At 38.5% G+C, this 23674-nt stretch overlaps 2 protein-coding genes across 5 annotated transcripts in view; both read right to left on the bottom strand.

Annotated features, from left to right (window-relative positions):
- Nucleotides 1-23674, bottom strand: part of LOC101845577 — a 68756-nt gene that overhangs the window by 37661 nt on the left and 7421 nt on the right. The gene's annotated exons all lie outside the window — the stretch shown is intronic.
- The window catches only part of LOC101845957, a 54529-nt gene that overhangs the window by 24477 nt on the left and 6378 nt on the right, over nt 1-23674 (bottom strand). The window contains exons 2-5 of the mRNA XM_005108818.3: nt 7528-9906; nt 4758-5741; nt 2806-2959; nt 1374-1498 (exon numbers count right to left, since the gene is read on the bottom strand). Of these exons, the coding sequence (XP_005108875.1) occupies nt 1374-1498; nt 2806-2959; nt 4758-5741; nt 7528-9865 (3601 nt within the window). The 5' untranslated portion in view covers nt 9866-9906. The remainder of the gene's footprint in view (nt 1-1373; nt 1499-2805; nt 2960-4757; nt 5742-7527; nt 9907-23674) is intronic.

Here is a 23674-nt window from a genome sequence, read left to right as displayed (position 1 = left end):
TGAACGTGCAATGCTCCAACCCTAACTTCGACAGTATAGTATAGGTATGGAAAATTTCGCTCTTGTGACCGGAAACTCTACTTTTGTGTGAGGCAGACTATAGCCTAATTGAAAGAGTAACCATTCTTCGTTTGCAACAGACTACGACCAGAAATGCAAGCCCAAATTTAGAACAAAGAAAGCTATATTCGTGAACCATGTGAGGAGGTGTGAAATTTAAACGCACTTCCGTTCTTCGCTTTTTGTTTACTTTTTTTACTCTCTCTCTCTATATATAGACCTTTTCCCATGGAGTATTGCATAAAAACAGTGATATATTTGGCCTTCAAATTTTCAATACACACAAATAAAGGTTTTAATAAAATGTGTACGAAATTTGAATAGGATATGTTAAAATTTAGTACTTTTTCAGTTTCTCAAAAAGTTGTAAAAATCTCTAAGGAGAGCTGACAACCTGGAAGTATAGGCCTTGGGTTGAGTGAATTAACACTTTGCCGTCACATCTCGTCGATCGGAAAGAACGCGGATGTTCCGCTCCCGTGACAAAATGCCGATCGGTGATGTTTACCGCCCAGTATCTTTGGATTTAACCCCACAATGCTTGTGATGGCAAGGGTTTCTACTATATGAGCCTTGTGATGGCAAAGTGACAGTAACAGCAGACCCTCGGGACAAAATCAAAAACAAAATTTTCCTTTTGAGATGGATAGAATTGGGATCCTTTTTCCACCCTGACTAGGACTTCATTTCATACATATTTAAAAGAGAAACTCAAAATAAGTGAAACAGAGTGATTCCACAAGGGGGATTTCCAGCATTCAAAGGATTTCTGCCTGAGAAAAGGCACAGTGATGTAACTGCTCATTTCATAATTTTGAGGAAACGTTAAAAACTCTCGATGCTTATTATTGAAGTCAGTTATTTACGTTGTTTTACCACTTTGAAAACTATTTTGAATGAACTAACATCATCCTGCATTTGACACTAGAAGAATATGTGCATGACAAGTGCGACAAATCAATAAAATAAAAAAACTTGATTCAGTTAGATACTTCGCCATTTGTCGAGTTCCACAGCAAACATTCATTCCTTTCACTCCCTGTTCACAACAACACTGTACATTTTGGCAATTATACTATCATTTGCTGACTTATCAAGCTATGGATTCTGTATCAAATGAAATCAATAAAAAAAAATTCTTTAAATCTATTGTGATGCACCAAGAGCCACAATAGAAGTGAGCTTTACTACTACTACTACTATTATTATTATTATTATCATTATTATTTTATTATTATTATTATTATTATTATTATTATTATATAACTTATTTTTAAAGCTCTTTCAGGTAGTGACAATAGACAGATTTTTACCTGCAGTGGTGACCACAATGTCATGCTTCCAAATAGGCAGTGTGCTTTTGCTCTGCATTCCACCACAAATAATCTTAACTTCCAAGTCTCTTTCCTCTATTTCAGTATCTTTGGTGAGACTCACTCTGAAATGAAAAGAAGGGTATAATACATTTAATCTGTTCTAGTTGAAGCCTCACTCTTTCTCAATACAAGATTTGTGTCCTGGCAGTTGGATACAAGGGAGAAAGGAAGCTTTACGTTTAAAAAAGGAATGACAGATTCAAGTCTCCACTCTTAATAAACTGCTTCACCACAGCCAAGTACGAATCTTTATCCGGTAACTTGTAAAAGTTGTGACTGCCAAAGAATGTCTGTACATTCTAACAAAACTTTTGTCTGTTTTAAAATTATAATTATAACCTGATATCACGATTCTAAGGGTGCTGGTCGTTTTATCCTACAGCAATCCTTATGTGATATAATCAAGACTGACAATTTGAAGTTCGACATCCTAAAGACTTCCTTGATCTAAAGCATGAGACACTGATGAGGCGGGAAACTTGCATATATAAACTTTGAGGGTATATATGTAAGGCAGCGTGGTGAAATCAGGCGCTCGTCAAAATAATGAAAATCAAGAAACTGGCATTTTTCCGCAGGTTATGGGAATTTTTATTGAATTTTTGTTTTTTGGCTCAACACCTTTCCTGTCCATTAAATTTTGGTGCGGATTTTTACTGAAAAACGTTGATTAAAGGCATAAAAGATGTAAATTTTCAGTTTCCACAGACTCTCAAACTGAGGAAATAACTCAACTTTGGTGGCTATTTTCTTGCTAATTTTACCCATGAAACCAGGTGACCCTCCACCTCCTTCAATCGCCAATATCTTGACTTGTGTCTGAGATAAATAGATATTTTTGTCATCGCAAGCAAGGTAAATGGACAGGTTTTATGACGATACCAATAACTCCATATGCCCCAAAACTGTCAAGCGCCTGATTCCACCACGTCGTGACACATATGCTACGTACAGCCCTGCTGGTGAACATTTTTGTTGATTACAAATTATTATTTGGGATGAAATAGCAGAGTGAATACCAAGTAGCACAACCATGTTTCCACATTGTCCTTACACCACTCGACCACAACCTCCACAGTGCTTTTCTAGACTTTTTATTTTCAAGTTTAAACTGATAGTTAGAGATTTACGACACTTGCAATACAAATAGGTTATATAAAAGCCAAAGATTAGAGGTGTCACTTAAGAGTAACATACATAGAAAAGAAGGAGGAGAGATGAGAATGATAGATGCTTGATAGGAAAGAAAGAGCAAACTACACCAGAGAACCCACTAACCATCCACTTTTTTTTTCAGGTAGAAAATAATTTGAACATTCAAACTTTGGCTACTCACACAACGTAAAACAAATTGTTGGCTTTATAATACCTCTTGAATTTTCGATGACCCAACTGCCTTTTGATATATTTTGCTTGTTGCATGACCAACAGGACTTTGTCTACCAAAAAGAGAACTGGACGGTCTGTGTTGGCTTCAAGCATAGCAGCAATAACCACAACGGCAACCAGTGTCTTGCCAGTACCTGAAGAAGCAGGAGCAAATACAGACTACATACTGCTGCAATTATTAAATCTACAAAAGATTAAATCAACATCATTAAATAGAGTACACACATATACACAGTTTGTACAGTCAAACCAGTCCAGGACAACCACCAATTGTCAAGGAGAAAAGTGGTCATCTTACACAGGTGGTCCTCTTCAAAAGTTGCGTTACCACATTTTTAAAACACCAAGAAGGAAGTGGAAAGTTGTTGTTTGTACAGCTGATTGTTTAAGACAGTTTGTTGTTAGAGAAGGTTTGGCAGTAAGTATGTATGCATGTGTGAGATATATCATAAAAAATATTATAGGAGAAAAAAATATATATGATGCAACAGTAGAGAGAAAAATATAATGATAATTTTTACATTTATAAAGCGCACATCCACACTCTACAGCATGCTCTATGCCCTATACAACCATTATTACCCCAGACCATAGAACACTCAGAAACATTCTTGCCTTCCCGGGAAGCATACAGTGCAAGTTGTGGATTGCACGTGTTCAAACACTAACAAACTGACAAGATCTTTCGCTGTCTACAGCTAGGTACCCATTCCCACCTGGATGAAGTGAGGAAAATTTGGGTAAAGTGCCTTTCCTAATGACACAACATCGGGTCCCTTATGGGATTTGAACCCATGAACTTGCGGTTGTCAGTCTAAGAGCCTAACTACTAGGCCATCGACGCCACACACATAGCACTTGTTTTACTGTGGAGTCGACACTTGTCAGAATAGTTGAGTCTGTATCATGAGATTCAGCAAAAATTACCAGACAGCCCAAAGAACACGTACCAATTAACAATGCCTAAGAACAAACTTTGAACTATGATGCTATGGAAAAAAATACCTCAGTTTGAATCTAACTGTTCAGGTCTTTTGTCATTTTCTCTATTGTTTGTTATTATAATATTTTAGCCAAACAACAGGATGAAAAGACACTCACTATTTATCTAACATTTATCTAGCAATTCAAGTACCAGATAAAATCCCAAGGTTGTCAACTCATCACAGAGAGCAGTCGCAGCAAAATTTAGTTATTTCTATGAACCACATGATTCACAACATGAACAAGTCCTATTATGGCAAATTGGATGAAAAGCAGTTGAAGTGACATTAATTTAAAAAAGCATGGTCAGAATGGCCACTCCTGTAACAGTGAAATCTGCAAAAACGGATAAGAGTGGTTTCCACTTGGGTTGTTGTGACAGAAAAGCTACATAGAATGACAATTCAGAGGAAATGATTCCTTGAGGAAGTAACTCAAAAGGAAAAGAGGAAGGATGAAATTTCTCATGCCCCGAAAAAATTGTTTTTAAGAGATAAGAGTAATGTTGGAAGATATTGTGAATAGTGCCATCCATGAATACTATTATAATATGTTATTGTCAAAGCGTAAGTCCCACACTTGATATACAGGTAGTAAGTCTATTTTGAGAGCAGACGAAATGGCTTCCCCAATCAGGACACGAGGCTCAGTGGATATATTCTGCTATGAATCAAATCCCCTTCTTCCACAAGGAAGGCCATGTTTGTAAACTACACCGAGACACAAAAGCCAAAAATTAAAACTAAAAAGACACATAAATTTTCCAAATAACTTGGAACAGAATACATCAGAACAGAAAAAACAAAACAAGAGAAAAAGAGTCAAGAGAGAAAATTGGGAACAAAAGTAGGCCTAGGACTACCTTAGGAGACTCTCTCAAAACTGAAATAGTTTAAAAAGTAATTAATTCACAGAATTTGATTATTTCATAATGACACATTAACTCACCTGTGGGTAGGTAGACAAGAGAGTCACTCTTAAGCGCTTTTTCAACCAACTCAATTTGGTATGGTCGTGGTGTGGTGTCCACCGCATTGCAAGCAGTATCACAGGCATCATCACTGAACTCTGTCTTCGCAACAGGCTTCAGCTGTCTCGTAGGAGCAGATTTCTTGGATTCATTGAACATGTGCTTTGCACCTGCCATGTGGATTTTATACATAGCTTTTGTATCCATACGCGCGTTACAAATGTTACAATAGTATGGGGACCCAGACTTGGAACTCCTCCCAGCCAGCTCCTCTGACTTTCTTTTGGTTGGTTCAGGTGGTTCCTCCTCTGTATCAATGTTCTTATCAAAATCACCAGGTTCTTTATCCGATGAATCTTCTTTATAATCTTCTCCACATCTCTCCATATATTCCACAGATACCATGCCTCTCAGTCCAGCACGAGATGTCCGTCCTTGAGCAACACCCCGAGGTTTAGATGAGATCATGTCCGAGTCTACGCTTCCTCTAGCCCCAGTCATATGACTGGAACTGTCGCGACCACCTTCTGCACCACCCTTTGTGCCTGAGCCATCCTCCCTATTGTCTTGGCTGCTCTCAGAGCTCCTCCTGTCTCCACACCCACCGGAGCTGCTGCGCTGGAAGTTGCTTCGAGGAGTGCACACTAAGTTATAACCTCTTTCACTAGGAAGAATCGATGAGAAACAGGCACCTTCTGAAGAACGGGCACTGCCAATGTTGTCACGTCTGCTGGCATTTCCAACCTGGGAAAGAACTTGACCACTTTGTCCTGCTTCACATGAGGCAGGCCTTGGGGGTCTCTGAACACTTGCATCATTCCGGCTGTCTTCGAGGGAAGCATGCTGACCTGATGAATTATTAGAGAGACCATCTGTTCCACTGGGACCTTCACCTTGATACAAAGCAGACAGACTTGGAGCTCCAACGGCACTCAAATCTCTTTCATCACTGCAAGTCCCTTCTATGGAGAAAAAAATTAATACACAGGTAGACACAAAACTATGGTGAGAATAACTCTCAGACTTTTTACTTTTGTCTTATAGTAAAGACAAATTACAAATATACAAAAATACCACCTCATGAATACACATGCCCTCCCTCCCTCCCTCTCTCTCTTTTTCTTTATATTTTATTTTAAAATTACAAAACGTGTCCCTTTCCACTAGTCTGTAACTCAATCAGCTCAAACCAAAGCATATGTGAGCATGCCTAAGATAAAAGGTTCACGAGTGCTATTTTGTACTATTTTAGTTTCTTGAATTTCTGCATAGAATGACCTTCCCTGATATTCTTCTTTCTATTTCTTTTTATATCTCAGCTGATTTTTGAGATATGGTCATTTTTGTGGGTGGGGGCTGGACCAACTGTATTTGAGCAAAACTTCTTTAAAGTTTCGTGGAAATTAAACCTCAAGAGAAACATTTGTATCTCTTAAAAAATAATAGAGCTTATAAATCTTTTTTATCTAATACAGCAATGTAGAATCACAGGGAGAACACTGAACACCCAAAATGCTCAATAAAATTATGAATCAAAGAAAAAATAATTATACGGGTCCCTCACAATGTCCAGATTACAAGTAGAAAGACATTTCTGGGATCAAGATGCAATGTTAAAAAATGAACTCAGTAACCAGAAGGTTAGTCGAGATACTCACTACTTCCACTTCTTCCCAGCTAGAAATCCATGCAAACTAAAGGTTGGTAGACAGGAGAATTAACAATGAAAATATCAGTATAAAATATGCAGGGGTTTTGTATGGAACGTATGGGAGACCAGAGAGTCCATTTTATAAGGTGATCAACTGGAAAAAATCAAAGCCACTTTGTAATGTTACAAAAAGAACATGTGTTTTTATAAAAGCTTTCAAAAACATGCTCCGAAGTAGAATTGGTGTAAAGTATTTTGTGAGAAAGAAGTAAAATGGCTGGTGAAGTGATAACCTGATGGACCTCAATTTTCCGCAGAATAAGATTTTACACTATATTTATATTCCCCGTTTTCTCACATTAAGCTTATGTGACCTCCGTACCCTTTCCTGAGTCACACAAACGTATTTCCAGAATGACAGCAATGCTTCAAGAATGTACAGCTTTCTGAAATTTGTCACCCACCTATCACAACCTACATAAAAATATTTCTAAACTTTGTTATAATATACAGTTCATCAATCAAAATAGCTTATACCATGCCACACATCTTTTCATAAATGCAGATTACCTATTTGCCTAGATTGCAACATCAGAAAATAATTTCTCTTACATTTAAAATGATGGCTGAGCTGTTATTGATACCATACCAATTATTTGTTTTTTAATTAACATGAATATGATGAAAACCTCATACTTGTGCAGAAGTGAAGGAAGAAATAATGTTCTAGTTAATACAGCTGTAGTCCCCAAAAATGAAAGAAACAGTTTGGGGAAATGGGCATCTTAAGTCGACTTTCTTCTTAATAAATCAATTCACTTTCATTTCAATAAAGTCTTTAAAGGCATTTTTGACTCTTTCAAATTCTGTAAAAAATCTGCTCTTTCCTACTACATTGCTGATAAAAAGTTTACTTTCGACCAGTTAAAAATAAAGAGAGCCAATATCAAATTGAGGCTGCCTTCCTCTAATATTTAAATCATATAAATATCTACTGTTGAAAGTCAGGAAGCATCCTAATTCCTACAAATCAGAAAGCTTAATTTACTAATGATTTTGCCCTTATACGTAGAGATTGCTCCTCAAACGAAACCCACCTCTATGACAGTCTTTAGAGCCGTATTGAAAGTTTCTCCTGTCATCAACATGTGGAGTGACCGACGGCTCGCGTCCAAACGTCAACACCTTGTAATGTTGCTCCAGTACAGACTGTATTGTATTTTGCACCCTGGGGCTCATTGCAGTCTCCGCTCTGGGCTCAGAACCACCATTGCTTCCAGACAAAATAGCAGATACTTCAGGGGACCCTGGCACAGACTTAGCATCACCTCCAGAGGCATGACTGAGATCTGTTTCAGGAGCATTTACACCGCTGTTGGAGCACTTCTGAAGTTCACTCTGATGCCGGGGACTTTTCTTGTGGAACTGAAATTGCTCAATGGTGTTCATCAGGCACTTGCAAATGTCACAGGCATACCAAATGCTTCCGTCTTTTCTGACTTTGCGGCCATGCTGTAAATACTCAAGGGTCTTGCACTCATTTATAACATCCACTTTCTGTTTATGCTTTGCAGAAGCGAAGTGCTGAGCAGCACTTTCTTGCCCTGTGAAACTTTTTGCACAAACTTCACAAGAGAGGGGAAACTCTTCACTCTCTTCACTAAGTTTCAGTTGTCGCCGTCGGTGTTGGCTGCCATTGATGTGTTGTTGACAGTGTTGATATGAAGTTAGCTCAATGTTGCATGCTTGGCAGTAGCCTCTACCCTGCAGCTGGGAGAAATAGTAGGTTTCATCTCTTCTATCATGCTGAGAGTCTGATGGGGCCAATGGGGTCTGTGCCCCTGAAGGCAAGTACTGGCCAAAACCAACTTGTCCTGAAACAGTCTGGGCTTGTTTGTACAAATCAACCTTCTTCTTGTGCTTTTGGCCATTGACATGCTGTTTAGCTAATTGAAGAGAAGTCAAATCCACTTGGCATGCATAACAGAATCCTTTAACACCATTGAAAGTATACCCTTCAGAGTTCAGTCCCACATCAAAAGGAGAATGCACCTGCTGTACTCTTGTTTCAGTTACACGATCTTTAGTGCATATCACAAAGTGTTGTCGTTGGCCAATATCCATACCATGACCATCTGAACATGACGGAAGATGCTGCTGATTTCCCTCATGACTTAAGGTAGTCCGAGCAGTACTCTCTGGGTTTCCAACTGCTCTATTCTGTCCAATTAACCAATTATCTGTTATGCTTGAGGTTAAACTTGAGTCTCCAAAACCACCACTTGTTTCAGACACAGGAAAACTATTCCCATCACTGGTACTGATGCTCCTAATGATATTATCTTTGTCCTTCAACTTTGGGGACTCGTTCAGGTTTGAACAAAAATTATCCATCTGCTGGTTCTTCACATTAGATTCGTTGGTGACAACATTTTCTTCTGATGACACACTGATGGCCCTTTGGAAACTACTATTTGAGTGATCACCACGGCCTCCTTCTAGACCTGCAGCAGTTACTGGTTCAGGTTTCTGTCTTTCTCCTGAGTCAACTGAGGGTTTTGTTGTGAACTGTACAGGAGAGGTGAGTACAAGTCCTAACTGTAAACTATTCTGTTCATTCGAAGCAATATGTTCGCTCACCTGAACAGATGTGACAACATCAGTGACGGGTGCTGGCAAACTATGAGCTAATAAAGTCTTGTTTGAACTGCTTGTGCTAAAACTGTGCGATGACATGCTTTGTTGAGTCACTGGGGTCCAAACTTCTTTTACTTCAGTCTGGTCTGGGTCACTGCTGAAATCTGTGCTTAATTTACCTAACAAATTCAACTGGGCCAATTTTTTCAGATGTTTGGCACCCTGAAAATGTTGTTGAGCATTCTGTGGTCCAGAAAAACCCACTGAACATACAGAACACATGAGCAATTTTCCACTGGCCATTCCTTTAAGCAGGTTCTGTGTTTGGCTTGCATCAACAGGCTGAGGACCACTATTTTCTACACTGGAACCAGAGAGAGCTGCCACTTTCTTCTGATGTTTTTGACCATTGATGTGGCTTTCTTCCATCAGAGGTGATGACAGTTCAACATTACAGACATAACAAATACCTTGTGAACCATGCATTTCATACACTTTGCCACCTGGGCCAAGGGTTCCTCCAACTGAAGAGGGACAAATTTCTAATGAGCTGGGCACTGAAGCCTGGATTGTAGCATTGCTTCTCTGCAAAGGAGCTGGAGGTCTAGAGAAATCAAATGGACGTAGGTTTTGGCATTTTTTCATGTGTTTCTGTCCAGACAAATGTTGATCAGCCAGTGCTCTTGAGGTGAACTCGACATTACAGACAAAACATCTACCTTTTCCACCTTCAAAGATAAACTCCAGACCATTTGGTCCCACAGTGTCAGTATTCCCAAGGTCATTTGACGATTCCATCTTCCTGATGGTAGAAAACGACTTCCTCGAGTTTCAAAATGCTGAAATAAGGGAGAGAGGGGTGGAAGGGGCGGGGAGAGAAGGTTAAAAACAACTTGGAGAATTTGATTATATAAGAGGCATGTGAGTCAAAATTAATAGGGATTATAATGAGAATAAGCATGGCCATGGGCTCTTAAAACATCTCTCGAAGATCAGGAGATCAGTCTCTTGTGAGAATGGGAGCACCTAGAAACTCATTGGAAGGTTTTTCCTTATCCAACTATATCTATCTGGAACTCTATCCCATAACATTTGAGGGATACAAAGTCGATGGATGCAAAGTTGAAGGATACCTGATCAGAGAAAAAATTTTAAAACTTAATTAAAAACGCACTCCATGACATGCCATCTTGACTGCTTGTCCTTCTTATTCTCAGTACTCTTATATTATGTTCATAATATGATGTGCATATTGTCATTTATTGTGTTGTGATAGTACATGTGAGCTTTTGCAAATAGGTGGGTACCTAAAATGTAGCACAGAGGGTTGATAATAAAGTTTTTAATATTTCGTTTCTACTTGAATTTTTCTATTCATGTATATCTCCTCCTACAAAAACATGTATTAACAGACCTTCAGACAGCATGATAAGCTGTGTAACTGGTGTTACATAACGTCAAGACAAATTTTTTCGGACGTAACTATGATTCTATGATGACACATTTTTTAAGAATTTGTCCATACAAAATTATTTTTACAGTTTTCTTATTGCTTTAATTTTCAAACATAAACATGAAGAGCATATAAAATGGTGAGGATCAGAGAAACAAGAAATTTTGAATGCCGTTGTGTTTGCATTTGTGATAGTTATGTCCGAAAGAAATGAAAAACTTTCCGTCTTCCTATCTTAATTTCTTTTATGAAAATTTGGGCAAACAACGAATCAGAAGGTTCAGTTTGACTCACAATGCTTGTTAATCATGAAAAAATGCCACTTAATTCAAATTTTACAATGAATCTCTGCAAAATATCTAAAATCTTTCGAACAGAACCATGATGACACAAAAAGAAAAAAACCCCTGAAAAGTAATTTACGGAACATAAAATTATTTTAATAGTTTCCTCACTGCTTTAATTTTCAAACATAAGGATGAAGAGCATATAAAATCACAGAAAAAGAAATTCTGAATGTCTATGTGTTCGCATTTGTGTCATCATAGTTATGTCCGAAAGAAATGAAGAACTTTCCATTTTCATTTATTTTAATTCAGTTTTTGAAAATTTTGGCAAACAAAGATTCAGGAGATTCAGTTTGACTCTTAATGCATGCTAATGGTGAAAAAATATCACTTAATTCACATTTTACTATGACTCTAACGCAAAATACCAAATATCTTTCGAACATAACCATGATGACACATCATAGTCATCATAGTGGATAAATGTCTGTCACCATTTTGGAACATATCATCAATTAACATCAAATTTTCCCCTCTCGTTGACATCTAGCCAAGCTTGCGTGGTTGCATCTAGATCAACCACTACTTGACCATTGAAATGCAGTGTGATGTTAACCATTACTTGGTTTAAATTTTCAAACATAGTATGTTTAGATTTGATGACGATATAAGAAAACTTAAATGGATTCGTCTCATCCATCGTTTATTCTTCTCGCCGTTTTACATCGCACAACGATACGCTTTGAATGGATCGACAGGAACAATGCATGTTACTCCACCCTTATTACTTCTCGTTTTCTGATTGGTTCTTTCGAACATAACAAATGATGACAGAGCACGAGGCGTCGCGGGATTTCCATTTTCTGCAAAATTGCATACGGTCACAGCCTCGGAATCAGTCAGGGAAGAGAGTAAACGTTGAACGATATTATGCTCGTTCCAAGGCCCCAAAATGGCCGATAGAAATGAAGTCACAGGGAGTCGAAGTTGCCTTGCGAAATGACTACACGAATTATGCTCGAAAATGAAAATCTAGAAAGCTCACAAAGAAAAAACAGCTTAAGATATCATTATTCCTGATATAGCACCACAAATAATATAGTTATAGTAGTGAAGGACGAGTTTCTGAGCAATTATTTCATTGTTGAAACTTGACAACACACACATTACGAACTCCACACGTCGATTTCAGAACTAAAAATAATTGTAAGATTTCTTCTGATGGCCCGACAGCTGAAACATCATATTAAGCACATACAACATTACAATTTTCAAAGCTGTAGCACCATTTTTATTGAAATAGGAAAGGATTTTGTAAGGTATATTAAGAAACCGCAACCTATTGGCAAAGGCTCATGTATGAGTATATGAGTGTCTGTTTACCTGTTGCACAATTTATGCACGTGAATTTTGTGTCAAGATAAGCGTACTGTGAAGCGCCTTGAGCTATATTGTACAAGAGTGAGCACTTTTTTAGACATGATCTGCATTATTAAAATTATTATCAAATCAGTTTTGACGTAACAAGTCAGTCTACTCATATAGGAGCAATTCAAATGATAGGCCTATTTAAATTTGTGACATTTCGACATTTACTAATATAATACGAGGGGCATAAATGTTTTTTACCTGACCATGAAGGAATAAAGGTAGAAAGCTGAAATTTGGTACTAACCTTAATCTTTCTCTTTGTAGTCACCTCCCACAGTTATACATTTTTGCCCTCGGTGTATGACCTTGAAAAGACCTTGAGAACAGAAGACCCTCTCTTTGTAAGAAAACAGCCAGCCCTATACTGCTTCTTTGACCTCATCATCACTTTCAAAACACCTTCCTTTTAAAACCTTTTCAGTTTGGGAAATTTAAAAAAAGAGTCAGACGAGGCTAAATCTGGAGAAAAGGGTGGATGTGGCAAAATTTCTAAGCCACTTTATAGCGCAGTTTCGGTAGCTTATCTTGAAGTGTGTGCTGGCGCGTTGTCGTGAAGCAGCAAAATGCCTTTTCGGATCTTTCTTCTACGTTTTTCTTTTATAGCCTCTCATAATTTTTAAAATCTGGTTTGAATAAAGGTCTCCGGTGATCGTATGTCCATTTTCAAGATAGTCTGTCATAATCACTCCTTCTTGGTCCCAAAGAACTGATAGCATAACTTTTCCACTTGACGGCTTTACCTTTTCCTTCTTCTTTACAGACTAAGTGTTGGAGACAAGGGCGATTTCCACTGCATTGATGCAGATTTTGACTCAGGATCGTAGTGGAGGACCCATGCGTCATCCATGATTACAAGTCGTTCCAAAAATTTAGTTTCATCCTTTTTTTTTTGGTAAGCGTTTTATGGGACCTTTGAATGAGAGGCCAACACCTTAACCTCTAGGCCGCGAGAGCCCCCTTCATCCTTTTCATACAGACCAAGAAATTTTCGACAACAATGCACACATTGCACTTTTTGAGGAAGGGTCAACAAACGTGAGACCCATCTCGCAGAAAACTTGGTCATATTCAAAAGTTCATTTAAGATTCATTCAACTGAACCAATGTTAATCCTAGTTTCTTTGCTCCAACGTTTGACTGTCACCAACCTATCAGACAACACAAGTTCTTTGATTTTCAACACATTCTCTTCTGTTGTCGCTGTCACTGGGCGACCATTACTGCGGTCCTCTTCAATGTCCATGAATCCGTATTTGAATTATTTACCCCAAAATTTTCATCACAGCATAGGATGGGCAATCAGTACCAAAAACGGCATCATGCATCTCCGTAAAAATATCCTATAGTTGCTTGCCTTGCGAGAACAAAAACTTGATTACTGCCCTGTGCTCAATTTTCTCCATTTTTATGTTCAAACTGGAGAACAACATACCACCATTCACTTACAGTGCGCTGGTGTTGAAACCAGCAATCAGAAATTCCCCAAAATTTACATGCATTCTAGGAAGATAATTGTTGACTTTCACTCCAAATTTCAGCTTTCTATCTTTATTTCTTCATGGATATGTAAAAAAAAAACTTTTGGTATGCCCCTCGTATGTAAGGTTTTATAGGCCTATGCAATTTTTGTAGATCAGCAACGCTATCCTGATGCCAACACTTCAATAAAATGGTACACAATTCCCCTGACCAATTTTAAACCTTTAAAAAATATCAGAATTGGAAATCACTGAATTCTTTCTATGTTGTTGGGGTTTTTTTGTTGGTTTTTTTAGGGGGGGGGGTGTTGCTTTTTTTTAAAATAAGAAATTTGTATAACCAAAAGTCCAATTTCCAAACAAACTGAGTAAGTTCATCAATCTTGAGGGTGAGAAGCAGACATCACAAGTCACAGTGTTCAATCTCTGTTAAGACTAAACAACAACTAAATAACATTAAGACTTCCCGACCTAACCCCACTACTTAATCTCTACTTTCCCATATATTAATATTAGGGCTCAGGGCGGTCATTCTTATTCTACGGAAATGATAGGGTTGGTTGATTAATTATATAAACATGTATATATATATTTATTCCTACTAAAATGTAAGGCAAAGAGTTACCAAATGCGTCTGAAAAACATGACAATCCTGTCAGGCTACCACAATGAAGTTATTAATTACAGCTTCAAATGTGGGCAGGAAAAGCTTTTTCCGTTGCAGATTATGTTATTGTAATGTTAAGCCAAATAGAATGTATGTGTACATGCAAGCATAGGATAAACTGTTAATTTGAGACTGACCCAATGCAACAGAGACTGTGACCATCACCTTAAACTGCTTTCTTTCACCACAACGGAGCTATACAATTTTGGAGCTCCTCTCACTACAGAACTAATTTGAACACACTTTTATGACCGCCACTTCTTGAGATCGTATTACAATACTGTATTGTCTTTTATATAGTAAAGACAATCTTGCATACATTTTTATAGTTTGATCTAGCTCCTCTTCAATTCTTTTGACCAGTTCATTTGTGTGGACATTCAGGAAAATGTTTCATTTCTCTCAGATCACTTTAACTTAGAATAGAAATAAAAATGACTGTTTCCCCAAATATTCACTCATTTGTAAAAACATTGTTTCAGTTTTAATAGTGTTATTATATGCAGCTAATCATCGCATTTATCATTGAGAGCATTTATTTATGTAACACTTATATAGCAATGATTGCATTTATTTACACAGCTCATCATAACGCATAAATATGATATATATACATATATGATAGATCTATATATAGAGTAGAGAGAGTCAGTCTTGCCTCAACGAAAACCTGTCCAGGATGGAATTCTGCCATAAAAAAATATCTCCCCATTCCTCCCTTGATAAATCCTCAATTGTTGATAACCTCTATTTAACACAGAAACCTGTTCAACCCGGAAATGGGAAGAGAAATTCCTACCCTTCGAAGTATTTTGACTTGTCAAAGATTGAAAATGCTTTGCCAGCTCAATTGGGGGGAGAGGGGGTGTTAGCTATTAACCTATCCGTATGAGCCCTGAGCAGTGCAGATGGTTAGGGTGATGCATGGGTGTGAAATCTCACCACTGCTTATCTGGATGGATAACAACATCGCTGCTTGTGAAATTGCTCAAGTAGAACACCAGCACAGAAACTTTTCTTGGTAGTCAAAGACAAAATCAAAATGTATGTGAAGCTTCACACATCCCTAAATAAGCACCACAAATATACGAAAATCGAAGAATATAGTCTCCTATTCCTTCTAACAGAAGGCTGCAAATCTTATGCCTTCATAATATGTTCCCTTGATTCAAACTTTGAAGAAACATGTCACACTGACTGCTACAGTTCTCATAATATGCCATTCCATCTTTGCATATTGCCCACCATTTGTATCAGGATGAACTGATGAAAGTAGGACAAATTACCTTCCAAAAATCACACAAATGTTCTACCAAGCACAACACTGGGAATCCAATCCATGATCATGGGATTTAAAGCGAGATGGTAGAGCAAGTTTAGAGTTCTTGCTTTTTGAGTAGTGTGATACAAATCACACCTTTTAAAATTATAGTAGTCCCGTAAAGTTTTTTAAAAAAAGCATGCTCCAGGTCAAGATTTCTCTCCCCAATCAATGAAACTAATTGCAGTTACAGTCAAAATTGTCCAACACGGCCACCCATAGTCGAGGAGAAAAGTGGTTGTCTTAGACAGGTAGACATTATGGACAGTGTCATAATATTTAAAAAGTGCAAGAAGGGAAAATGGGAAGTGGTCATTTGTACAGGTGGCTGTCTCAGACAGATGGTCGTTAGAAATATGTGTGCAACTGCAGTATCGTGAACCACTCCAGGGAACAACTCATCCATCAGAACAGCCACCTACGAAAATCTTCCACTGTTTTTAACAGACCTTGCAAACTTCAGATGCTACCTTCAATCCTAGCAATTTCCTGAATTATGTTGTAACAGTGACACACAAAGATAATTTCCCAAAAGAACAGTTATTTCGAACTGTTTGGGGATAGCAAGTCCTCAGCAAATTTGTTTCTCCCAAATCCTTTCTTTTCTTAGTTCTTAAAAAGTTTTTAAATCAGAGTTTTATAGTCTGTGTATGGTCAACCCTTCTTTACCGTTGTGAATGCTGGACAATTACCAGAGATAGTGAAAATAGAATAGAAGTAACAGAAATGTGATTTCTTAGAAGACTTTTGAGAATTTTAAGGAAGGAAAGATGAAAGAGTACTGAAAATAAAAACAATACGGAAGTGACAAATGCAGATTCTAGGACACCTGAAATCAACATATATACAAGCTTTTAACATCTTAATCTTACACTCACTGGAAAAATTGAAGGCAAACAAGAGAGGGCCAGAACAACTTATTCGGAAAACCTGAACAGACGGAAATACCAGGATAATATTCGTTTTTTGAGAGCACCCGAGCAGAGAGAGGAATGGTGAACAATATGATCACTGATATACTGATCCAGATCTTACATTTTAAGATGATGAAAAGTTTTACAACACTTGCAAAACAAATAAGTCATATACGTGAGGCATCGTGGTGAGATCAAGCGTCAAAATAATGACATCGAAAGAAAAAAAAAGGCATTTTCCCACCCGATTGGCAATTTCTATCTCATTTTTTGTTTTTTGACTACTGAAAAACTTCGATTAAAGGCACAAAATAGGTAAATTTGCCATTTCCAAGGACTCTTAAGCGTCGGAAGTCACGGAACTTTGGTGGTCATTTTTTCACCAAGCCTCTGAAACCAGGCGAACCCCGCCTCCTTCAATCTCAAATATCTCAACTTCTATTCAGTAATGTTTTTCACCGAAAGCAAGAAAACTGAACAAGCTATAAAATTATACCAATAGCTCCACATCTCGACACGTGTAAGTGCCAAAGATAAGAAGTGTTACTAGAAAGTAACATGCAAAGAAAATAAAGAGGAGAGATTTAGGGCGATAGATGTTTAAGTTTGATAGGAAAGATTAAGGAGCAAACCACACCAAAGAGCCCACTTTCTTCTCATCATTTGACATTGGCCTGCTGGTCTGAAAGTGACAAACCATGAGATACCCTAGTGGGGGCTAATCAAAATCGTTCCATATTTTATACCTGCACTGTTCATCAATGTGTCTGAGAGCTTCTCTACTTTGGACATCATCGTAAGACATTGTTTCAAGTCAAAATTGACACCTCTCTCTCTTGGCCTGCTTTTAATTGAATTATATTTTCTACTTCTTTTCTCCTTAAATTCTTTCTGGACACCTTTCTCTTCCCATCCTCATATATCACTACCGCACAAGAAGAAAGTTCACCTTGGTGTACGAGTCTTCTGAACAAAAGGGATTAAAAGATGACTCAAATTTTCCCATTAAAAAAGGCACAGACTGATTAAGTTTCAACATATGTTTAACACAATCACTGGAAGGACCTCCGTAACGAGCGACCACCCCAACAAACACAATAAAGAAAAGAGCTAGATCTAAGCCTAAACCTGACCCATCCCCTATCGAGTCTTCTAACCTTAATTACCCTCTATCTATTCTAATCAGATTCGTAACGGTCGCTGGTTACGGAAGTCCTCCCCAATCACTGGCTCGTTAACTTAGGCGTTTAGGGCTTTTTTTCTGCAACAGTCAATTCACAATGATTGGAATCAACAGGGGCTGTTTACACCGTTGATGTAGGACTATAGGATGACTTAAGCCTATATCATTTTTCCCAGAACTTAGAGCATTTTTTGTTGGAGGACTTTTTAAAGAAATTCTCCTTGCCTTATTTAATGCCTAATTTTGGAGATCCAAGGAGTTGGAAATTGGAAGGTCTCTGTCAGGCGCTCCGTCGTAAGCTGACAAAACATCTTTTAATTCATTAGGGCTTCAACATTTTATATTTGTTACATCGAATAAGCCTGATCAGTGTACCCTACTTGCGTGAAAAAATCGAATTGAAGCTGTAACTAGATCTAGTCTTTTTTAATAAATTAGAATTTAAATTTCGGAATGACTCTATTTTTTAAATAAGATTGCGTTGAAAAAAAAAAAATCTTTTCCTCGAAGTCAAAGGCCACCTCTATTCTCAGCTCATAATACTTTACCTGAGGAGAGAAGACGAGCCTTAGCTTAGGCCTATATTAGCTATTCTCACCAGGAGTGTAAACCAATTTTCTTTTTTTTAAATTCACCTCATCATCATAGTTTATCGACAGAATGCGCAGTAAGTATATATTTCACGGATCGACAAAAAGCGCTGCGCGATCCGCTGATCAACAGAATGCGCAACAATCGATGGAGTGTCGCGCGTTTCCTCGATCAACCAAATGTGTTGCGCGGTCGATGGATCGTGCAAATCGACAGATCGCGCCCAACACATTCATCGGGATATATCGGTGTAAACAAATGTACCAGCGCTCTTGTATTGAAAGCGTGCAATTTTGTCTGCGGGCAGTGAGAGAGAGAGAGAGAGAGAGAGAGAGAGAGAGAGAGAGAGAGAGAGAGAGAGAGAGAGAGAGAGAGAGAGAGAGAGATCAGAGAGAGAGATCAGAGGGAGGGGGGAGAAAGAGAGAGAGAGAGAGAGAGAGAGAGAGAGAGAGAGAGAGAGAGAGAGAGAGAGTGAGAGAGAGAGAGAGAGAGGGGTCAAAGAGTACCCTTGATCAGACACTAAAATATAGAGACAGGAAACGAGGCCTCGCGGTCCGTGACAACAGTGCATTTGCGAACGTGACCGCTGAGACGCGAGCTAAAAATAACCAGGCGCGGTATCGACAGCGAAGCGCGTCGCGTCTAGCCTAGGCCTAGCGAGGCCTAGGCCTTATCGAAACGAAGCGCGTCGTATCTAGAGGGGCCTAGGCCTAGCTTTCTGCGGCTTAGGTCTAGCGCAATCAGAGAACTGGCCAAGGTTGCATATTTGTAAACACTGCCTCTACAATCTATACTCTTCTGGCATACAGAAAAATTTACACATGTGGAAGAAAACAGGACAACAGATTTAAAAATTGAATTCTAGATCCAGGCCTAGTTATAAAATAATGTTGATCTGGCATAAAGCCAATATACATGTCTTGATAACGTAGACCGAAAACTAGATCTAGATCTACATCTACATATCTACATCTAGATTATCTAGATCTAGATTCGAGAGATCTAATCTAAAAAATCTAGTCAGTGTCAGTAGTTACATAAGAAAAAAAAGTCATCTAGATCTAGATCTGTAGGCTTCCAGCATAATAAAAATATGCCTGCCTTAGCCTAAATATAACTTTGATCTAGCTTACAACATAAGCAGTTTTAATCTAAGATAGCCTAATAAAGGTTAATACATTTTTACTTATTTTATTAATTAGTTACATTATATTAGCCATGCATGGGGTCTGTACTGTGGGTAGGGAAGAGTTGGCGAGAAAAGAAAGAGAGCATGCAATAGCATATAGATCTCCTATAGAGGCAATGATGAGGAAATGCAACAAACTGTAGAAACAGAAAACAGATTTCGTTTTGTGTAGGCTAGGCATATGAATAAAATCAAGAATACAATGCGACAGATCGAACCCACCAGGGGCCTTTATAATCAATATTATATAATATGAACACGTTATGCATCTTTCATGTCTTAATAGCACTTTACTGAAACTGGCTCTTACAAGTGGGTGAATGTGACAGTCTTTCTTACTAATCTTAGACTGCTTTGCCTTATGCATTGTCTCTTGTTGATTCTTTTGTCCATACTTCTCTGTCAGGCACATACATTTGGGACATTACAAACTTCAAGGGTGGTCCTGACAGGGTCAAGCTAGCACTTCCTTAAATAATTAAGTAAGCTTTGTAATTTCTTTGTCTCTTTAATTTTGTTACATGTATTCCGTAGTAGATCTATTACAGCAGTCTTCTTAGATGTCAAGGTTTGTTTTTTCCGCTTTTAATTTCTTCTTCAAAACTCTCACATCACATTGCAGACACTTGATCTTTTGTCATGGACAGGACCTGTATCCTTTGGAACTGGCCTGGAGGGAACAATAATTATTTATTTTGGAGGGTTTGGAACAGTAAACAGCATGGGCACAGCATTCAGCACTAGAATTGTTCAATATGCAAATTTCCACAGTTCAAATTGCTCAGCGCACAATTGTGACAATGCATTTCCATGGTACACGTATAGGTGACTTACTATCTTGAGAACCAAAGTCAGCCTTCCGATAATTCTAAATTCATTACCCATTTTTATCTTTTACATCAGAAATATATTATAACTTTTTGGTAGGAGTGCGAAAAACTCAGAGTTTGTAACACAGAGTTTTACAGGTAGGCCTATACTATAGACCGGGGCTCACAATAAATAATACACTGTGGAGGCCCATATTCTCACGTGTGCAGTTAAATGTTGCAAAATTCATAGATTTAGAATATAGATCTAGGTCTACTCCTTTAGTTTCATTTCATAAAAGAGAAAAGTGCTTGATTGATTAACAGTTTTGAGAAAGTACATCTACTGGAGATTTTAAAATTAAAATCTTTTTTGGATAGTTAAATGACATTCATCCCACATCTAACCCCCCCCCCCCCCCCCCCAAAAAAAAAGAAAAAAGAAAAGTTTTTATTTAAAAAGTTTTAATAGAGGTTTTAAGGGGGGCGGGACTGGTAAAGAAATAAGCAGGGGGGAAGGGGAAGGGGGGGGGGTGTTTGTTTAAAGAGATAATTAAAACGGAAGGCATTTGAGTGCCTTTTCTTAGGTGGCCTACTCCCATCTCGGATGCAGTCTAGTTTTCATACAATAAACTTGAATCTTGCCTGGCATATTTGGATTGGTTTAATTCTGATGAGAAGCTTCAGTTTTAAAAAGAATTAAATACTACAAATGGTTCACTACTCTATCTAGTCAGTTCCGCAGAGGAGGAGTCGAAGCGCCACGGTACATAGCCTACGGATGCATTCTCCAGGTCTACAGTGTGAGAGAGAGAGAGAGAGAGAGAGAGAGAGAGAGAGAGAGAGAGAGAGAGAGAGAGAGAGAGAGAGAGAGAGAGAGTGTGTGTGTGTGTGTGTGTGTGAGTATGAAGACGATGATAATGTAATTTTTAACTTTTTTAAAATGGAACTTATCAGTGAATTTTCAATGCCCACTCACTCTCAAACTGATGAAGAATTAAAGGGGAAATCAATACTGGGTGATCCCCAAAAATTCTTTAAATTCAGACCACTTTAAACACTGTTATAGCGTATTTTCTTTTCTTTTCTTTTTTTTGGAGGGGGGGGGGGGGGGTAAGCGCTTTACGGCGCCTGCGACAGCATATAGTATAGGTCTCATATGAACAGGCGGGGCACACTAAATTTTTTCACTTTGGTAGGAATTTTTAATTTTGCCCAGGTGGGGGCCAAAGCCTAGCCTACTCTTTTGATTTTAAGAATACGAAGGGATCCTTAATTAACTTGCGCAACTTACACACGGGACCTCCGAAATTTTTCGCCCTTATCCGAGAAGGCTAGGTGTTAGATCTTACTTACCATAAGGTCAGGTGACTGAAAGACAGCAGTCAGATAAAAGGAGTCAATGAGTGGCAGTAGTAGTACATGTAGTTAAAGGCTGCAGAAAGAGCCAGGAGCCCCAGAGGAGGAGGCAAAAGGGGTGTGTGTGTGGGGGGGGGGGCAGAAAGTGAGGAGGAAAACAGATGTTAAAACATATTGAGCTGGGAGGTGAAAAGAGAAAACTTTAGAGAAGAAAAATGTCTGTCCCAGTCATGTTTCAGACCTATTGAATGAGAGGCAAACACTGTAACTCTAAACTCTATAGACCACGATCAGAGCCCCCCCCAGAAAAACGTGTATTATTCGCTAGATCTAGATAAGTTATAGCAAGGTTTAACAATGTTTCGTCCTCCAAGGTTTAACAATGTTTCGTCCTCCAAGGTTTAACAATGTTTCGTCCTCCAAGGTTTAACAACAATGTTTCGTCCTGGCATGACGGGACGAACAGTAACTAGGCTAATCGACTGCACTGTCGCATGTGTTGTGAAGAATTAGAGGAAGGAATGTGTAGAAGCAAACATTATAATATGTCTATGCTATGATAATAAGGCCCAAGGATAGATCTAGATCTAGATCAGGTCCTAGTAGACCCACTAGGCCCGCTACATTAGGCCCTTCTAGACCTAGAATCTAGATCTAGATCTAGAATCTAGATCTAGATCTAGCATTCTTTAGCTTTCCAAAGGACCCTGAAATGTAAGAATTTGCACATGTACTTTTCATTAACCTTATTTAATATCGTTTTTCTTATGTGTAGATCTAGATCTAGATCTAGGCTTATCTAGATCTAGGCCTAACTAGATATCTAGATCTATCTAGATCTAGATCTAGATCTAGATCTAGGGCCTAGATCTAGAATACCTGGACTCTAGACCTAGTCTAGATCTAGAATCCTAGAGATATAGATATAGATGTAGATATAGATCTAGATCTAGATTAGATAATAGATTGTAGATCTAGATCTAGTATCAGTGTCCGGGTCCTGATCTAGGTCTGGTAATTGTGCGATCTTGAATTGGCACGGACGCAGACTGCCGCAAAACACCAGTTACACTTGCGGGTGACTTGCGACTGCCGACAGCCGCCATTAGCTTTGTTTACCGCGCCTCGTTTCACGATCAGCTGGTGACCTGGATACGCGAAAAGAGGCTTCGTTTCCGCTCTCTATAGGCTAATTAAATACGCCTTGATCTGGCGAGAACTTCCGGGCAAAACAAAATGGCAAAATGGCGACCGGTGTGGTTCGGTTCGATTAAAAAAGTGAAATAGCCATAGCATCTTTGTAGATGACCAAATTAGTTTACTTTTGAGCTATAACATCTTCTTTTTTTTGTTTGGTAAATTTTTACTTTCACTCACGCACACAGATGCACTGCTTCGGGGGTCAAAGTGCGTACTTAACTGTTTGCTGCAAATTTTCGCATATCACACATGCCACTAAAACTGTCGCAAATCAATTATTTTCAAGAAAATTTCAAATCTAGCCTAGGCCTAACTAAATATCAATTATATGGTTAAAACGTAACCCCCCCCCAGCCTCACTCAGGGGGGCAGGCCCCCCGGATTGGTCCAAAGCACATCTATCTTCTATTAAAAACAATCAGATAGATCTAGATCTATTTCAAAAACTATTTATTTGCAACGGAAATGAAGTTGATATTTCGTGTTCAGCGCATCAATATTTAGTAGAAAATGGACAACTGGTAGCTAGATTCTAAGTGTGAGACAGGAGGGAAAGTAAAAAAAATACCTTTTTTTTTTGTCAATTTGATCATCCACACCGATAGAAACAGTGGATTGGCGGTTCGTGGTTTATAGAACTGACCGGCCATCATTCATATGTCGACTATTTCTCCCTCCCATCCCTCCCCCACCCCTTTCCTTCACAACACACACACACACACACA

Source organism: Aplysia californica, unplaced genomic scaffold (genome assembly GCF_000002075.1).
Source record: "Aplysia californica isolate F4 #8 unplaced genomic scaffold, AplCal3.0 scaffold00723, whole genome shotgun sequence".
NCBI classification, from domain to species: Eukaryota; Metazoa; Mollusca; class Gastropoda; order Aplysiida; family Aplysiidae; genus Aplysia; species Aplysia californica.
Note: the sequence above shows the minus strand (reverse complement) of the source record. Positions and strands in the feature narration are given on the sequence as shown.